The sequence below is a fragment of the Schistocerca americana genome, chromosome 5 (assembly GCF_021461395.2).
Source record: "Schistocerca americana isolate TAMUIC-IGC-003095 chromosome 5, iqSchAmer2.1, whole genome shotgun sequence".
NCBI lineage: Eukaryota > Metazoa > Arthropoda > Insecta > Orthoptera > Acrididae > Schistocerca > Schistocerca americana.
This window is the reverse complement of record NC_060123.1, coordinates 613,080,145-613,086,144: the sequence shown is the minus strand read 5'-3', so window position 1 is coordinate 613,086,144 and position 6,000 is coordinate 613,080,145. Positions and strand designations below refer to the sequence as shown.

The window sequence follows — 6,000 nt, the reverse complement described above, 5'->3', positions numbered from 1 at the left end:
TAACCCATCTAACAACTGCGCCAGACACTTGTTGTCGTATGTAGTCTTTGCCACCGCAGAGCCGTATTCTGGCTGTTTATATATCTCTGCATTTGAATACGCATGCCTATACAAGTTAGGTCGTGCGGTTCTAGGCGCTGCAGTCTGGAACCGCGAGACCGCTACGGTCGCAGGTTCGAATCCTGCCTCGGGCATGGGTGTGTGTGATGTCCTTAGGTTAGTTAGGTTTAACTAATTCTAAGTTCTAGGGGACTAATGACCTCAGAAGTTGAGTCCCATAGTGCTCAGAGCCATTTGAGCCTATACAAGTTAGTTTCTTTGGCGCTTCAGTGTATAACAGCCCTGTCTAATGAGTAAAGGAGAACGCAATGTGTCAGAGAACACTCCCGGTGCCCGCGAAAGTAAATACAACTGCACACAATCAAGTTTTTGCAAAGGAAAACTGCGTTCGAATGCGAAGCCACACCACTCTTCGATCGGCTCTGCAGCCATATTGGCTACTTCGCGAGTGATGCTGCGGCCTCCTGTTCCGTCGTGTACGATGTGGCTACTTTTCGTTGTCAAAAATAACGAAATTCCCTGTTAAGATCAGGGATGGCTGGTAAATGTGTGGTGATGGCTGCAATTTGGCAGTTAATAGCAGGGTGTTCAGTTGGGCCACATAATAAATTCACGTATACACCAGTTTCATTTGCATAGGTCACTCATTCAACTTTTATTTGAACAAATGAGCGACCGTCTACTGATTACAAATCACACTGTGTTGTACATACTATACCCTTATAGTTTAACATCTGGAGTAACATGCCCCCTTTTAATTTAACTTCTGATACATCTTTTTCCTTCCACAAAACTGTTAGTGATAGTGCCCTTTAAAATAACGTTCTTCCTTGCTTAATACTAGCACATGCGACACACATTAACTTTCAACGTCTCCTACAGTGCTTTTACACACTTTTCGCACAGTAAGACACTATCCTGTCTCACAAACGCCTCTACTCCAATAGCGTGTAACACAGTCCTTTAAAAGTTTACCTTCAGTTCCAACTCCATTGTGCACCAATAATGAATTATTAATGTCCATTAGTATACGTAGACGCGCTACTATTTACAAATAAGCGCTTGGTTGTAAATAAAGAATAGATTAGGGAACTGGGGTACGGGTTTTATGATGTAAGTCGCAGTTAATTTTTTCTCATCAGCTAGATTCTATCTTTATAACTGACCACACGCCTCAATCCAGTCTACATTGAAAACAGTCCTTTGAGAAAAACGCTCAAGGAAATTACATCGAGGATTCTGCAGATGAATGCTGAATATCGGCTCTCTTTGCCAAATTTCTCTCAGCCGCTGAACACAGCTCTCGCCTGGATCTGACAATATCTGGTTTCCACCATGCTAGTAAGGTCGCCTTGAACAGAGGAAGTGTCGATTCGTTACAAATGAAAAAAACGAACAGCAGCGGTCCCTGCGCCATCGTAGCTATGTGAACATAGTATACGAACTGTGCAATGCCTTGCGCTTGGTGGAATCCAGTTCTAACAATTATACCAACGCCACTTAAGAAAACTGTCTTAACTGACAGAAAAACAAGTTGTTTCTTTGAACCAAATCTGTGATTACTAGAAATTTTAAGTCGCCGCATGAAGTTTCGATTACGTAGGTACATATATCCCACCAATCCAAGGAGAACCAAATTGAGAGCTACCGAGAATGAAATCGCCGCGAGGAATATTATCCGACTGTGAATCAAGTAATATTTGCTCGTATTTTCCAAAGAAATACTTGCTGCAGATGCTATGCCCCAGGGTATAAGTGCACACACCACCTGACGACGGAATACCTCACTCGCTTCAGCAGGCAGCAGATCGTTAGGAAGCCTGAGATGTCGAATGCACGCGTACATTTGGTAGCAGAACGAGTTCAGCCAGATACAGCTGAGAAGCGTAAGGGAGCTATCAATCTGCACCGCTGTCGGTAACTTGGGGACACCCGTCATACGATACATGACCTCAGAACACAAGATCTGGATTATACCCGTGAGCTGAAAGGACAAGAATATCTTTCCGGGCAGATTGCGTAACTGGGGAAGGTACATGTATATTCCGGCAGTCAAAAAACGGAAAAGAATATTTATACCTATAAATGACATTTCTAAAGCTTTTAAGCTGTCGATTCTGAAATCCTTGTATTTCAAGGTAGCACTGTTTAAACTGGCTTTGTAGTTTAGTGTTCTTTGCGTGGGCTCTATATGCCCTTTGAGGAGTTTGATCCATGGTACATTGCTCTTGTTTGAGTAGGATCCGTCTGGGTACAAGCTGACACTACACAGCTCGGAATGCTTATTGAGGGAAAAGTCGCGACATTTTAGTAACAGAACAGCTCTGGAGAAAGAGCAGATGGCGCCTGTGACGTTCACTTCCGGACAGGACTCGTTGGCAGGACTACTGAAAAAGCACCGAGCATCACGTACGGACTGTATCATGCTAAAGGGGACGTCCTGACAAATGCTGAACGAGTTGACAGTCATCCAGGCCAAGAGACAGAGGTTGACGTTCGTCCTCTGTGTGTACGCCAGGTAGCTGGTGACGGGTATGTGGGGAGATCTCTCCACCACGTCGTTCCAGAGCTGCACGCGGCACTGATCGCGCTGAGTAATGGTTTCCGGTGACAGGTCTTCCAGCGGACACGTGGGGTGGTCCAGGGCGTTAGCCAACAGCTGCATGCAGTCGGTGTCAACGGAGAGCGTAGCGTAGCTTCTGTCCTCCAGCTCCCACTCCTCATCTGCAAAACAGTGACATCCTTAGGTGGTGATCATACTCCAACGTCAGCTAAACTCAGAGTCTCCTCTGTAAGATAAATTTGGGTGTTGTTTAGCTCAATCATCGATGATCAATGGTTGGAATAGCTCACAACCAACAAATATCCGAGAGTAATAACACGAAATGATATAGTGTGATGTTTGAACATAATTTTCTGTAATAAGAAAGGCAGATATCAGAATTTATTGTACAAATGTTACGCGAGTCTGTTTCATATACAGGAATCCCGAAAAGTCTCTGTCTTGCACTTGGCTTTGTACAATTGACGAAATAACTATGGTTTTACTGATATCCCTAATCTGAAGTTGACAAAAATCGTCCTTGTCAGTATTGTATTGTCTTGTGTTGTGTACATAGTGCCGCGTAGTCAGCGTGTACACAACTTTCCCACTAGAGCGCGCCCCGCTAAGCACAACAGCGCAGGCGCAGCACTCGTCCGACTCCGCACTACGAGATGGCGCTGCCATAGAGGCGGACCAAATTATGCTTACGCCGATCCGCGTATTAATATGTAACGCAGCCAATGAGATTGCTGCTAATGTAGAACCTTTTCTCCTCGCAGATCACACTCGCGCAGTGATACATGAACGCGCGAGGTATTATAACGAGTGTACAGACCTCCGATTAGTCAGTCTGCATTAGTCTGTACCAGTCTGCATTTGTCTGCAACAGTCTGTACGAGTTCTACATTTGTCTGTACCAGTCTATTGTCAAGTTTCAGTCTGCGCCCAGCAAGATTACCATATTCCTGTACATAGCCATGAAGATAAATGTATAGACACTTTTGTCAAGTATGATAGATATATGTGAGAATAAGATTAACGTACCAATACCAAAGGAACTTCCGATTGTCAATTGTAAATAGCATCCAGAACCAAGTAAAGTAATTTTTATGCTTGTTATTATTTTAATAAATCTGTGTGAAAATTAATCAAGTTCTGTTTAAAGTTGGTCACCGTCAATCTGCTACTCTAAGCGTGCAAGTGGCATTTCTATCGTCTGACCTAACGGCAGAAGATAAACACGCCACGATAAGACCACGAGACATATTGCTGACACTCGCCTACTACGTTAGAGCGACCAGTCAAATAATCTGATGGTGTGTGTACTGAAGGTCTAACAGTACGCACACCACATCTTGTTTCAGTATTGTATTGTTCTAGTTGACGACGTACAATAGCAAATAATAGCGCGTGTGGGTGTGTGTATGCGTATGTGTGTGTGTGTGTGTGTGTGTGTGTGTGTGTGTGTGTGTGTGTGTGTGGCAGCACGGAAGTCCGCATATAAGGCAGGTAGTGACAGAAATAATAAGAACATTTGCCGCTGTCCACTTCGTAAATTGACGCTGCCAGGTTCAGAGACGTGTGGTGTTTCATCAGGCAGTGTCAAAGGCTTACCTCGTTGTGGGTGTAAGAAAACGAGAGAGGAAGCTTGTGCCGCCATCCGTATCTACACTGAGCAGTCTGCAGTGAAACATATTCGCAAACGAGCAGTTGTACTTCAAACACTACAGTCAACAATAAGTGGCCACACTAAAAAATATTTGAAAGCATTTAGGTTGATAACATGTTGTTTTGTAGGGCGGGCAACCACCCCCAAACTTCGACATTTTTCCGAAGAAAATTCCGCGCTGGCTGTATCAATGTATTTTATTAACACTTTCGCTGCGGCTGACGCTTATAAGCGTCACAAGAAGCCACGAGCCAGTGCGGCTGACGCTTATAAGCGTCCGCGTTCACTACCGGATTACTCAGTCTAGCTGCAGCGTCTAAGCTAGCATCAAAGAGTGTAAACTTTTGTTTTGTGTGGTCAGTTATCGCACGTATATTGTTCGTAATGGCGGCTAATGAACCGACACCTGGATCTTCCAATGTGAAAAGGGGCAGGAAAAGTGTTAAATTGACAGGGGAACAGTTACTTAGTGTAATAGACGACAGTGATTTTCTGTGTAGTGAGGACGAGGCATACCACGGTAATTGTCATTTAGAGGCTGCAGAAGAATTGCAGAGTGATGATAGCGTGGAAGCACAGCTTTCGAATCTGTTTCGTGACAGTTCCGCTACTAAATTGACGACCTCTATCAGAGTCAATCTTAAAAATGCGCATTTGAAGTAAATATAATTTCAAATGAATTCAGTTTCCTTTTTCCTTTTTTTTCCTTCATAAGAATTTGCGTTTTGAAATCCAAATTTTTCCTGAATGCGGTAGATTTGTTGCTTGTTTGAATTGTGTTTTTTGTTACATTATCAGCAAATCACGAACATTTGAATGACGCCTGTGACCCCTGTAGGTGCCAGACAGCGAACAGACGTTAAACATGACCACAATACAGTCGAAGCTTATTTGAAGTAATGCATCTAAGGTGTCGTCATTAAGTCAGTATAGAACATGATCCTACAGATCTCACAAGGTCTTGACGTCAGCCTGTAGCTCAGGTGTGCTTAGGAGCGTCGGCTCCGAGCGGTACCTGCCCCTCCAGAGCGTTACCGGCCCGCACTCGCACGTTGCCGGGCCGCACTGGGGAGTTGCGCGCCTGCAGCGAAGCCGCAGCCAAAGTGTTAAATCCGGTTTCGCACCACTTATCGGTGCATCCTCAGGCAATATACGCTATTTATAACATGGTAACGTTGAACATTGCCCTGTAGCCACTCCCCACCATTCACGTCAAATATACCGTCATTTGGTGAAAGCGATAGTAAAAATTTAAGAAGCTTTTTAAAAAACTTTTTAAATGATGGGAGCGGCAATGACCGTGCAAACTGAAAAGAACCGCGCGGCAGCGGACACATCCTGACTCATTTTTAAATTTTAACTACCGCTTTCACCAATTGACGGTATATTGGACGTGAATGATGGGGACTGGCTACAGGGCAATGTTCAACGTTACTATGTTACAAAAAGCGTATATTGCCTGAGGATGCACCGATAAGGGGTGCGAAGCCGGTCGCAGATTTAATAAAAATCATTGATACAGTCAGTGGAATTTTCTTTGGAAAAATTTGGATTGATGTTTGTAAACGAATTGTATGTGTAACGACTTTGAGCAACGACTTGCATCCTGCCGTGCATTGCTGCACAATTATTGCTGTGCCTCGCTCATGATTTTTTCTTTCCAATGTCCGAAACATCGCAATTCACACATGAGGAGCCGGCCGTGGTGACCGAGTGGTTCTAGGTG

At 44.2% G+C, this 6,000-nt stretch overlaps 1 protein-coding gene across 1 annotated transcript in view; it reads right to left on the bottom strand.

Annotated features, from left to right (window-relative positions):
• Positions 1 to 785: 785 nt before the first annotated feature.
• LOC124615916 overlaps positions 786 to 6,000 on the bottom strand; it is an 85,811-nt gene continuing 80,596 nt past the window's right edge. The window contains exon 5 of the mRNA XM_047144096.1: positions 786 to 2,784. Coding sequence (XP_047000052.1) covers positions 1,286 to 2,784 — 1,499 coding nt within the window. The 3' untranslated portion in view covers positions 786 to 1,285. The remainder of the gene's footprint in view (positions 2,785 to 6,000) is intronic.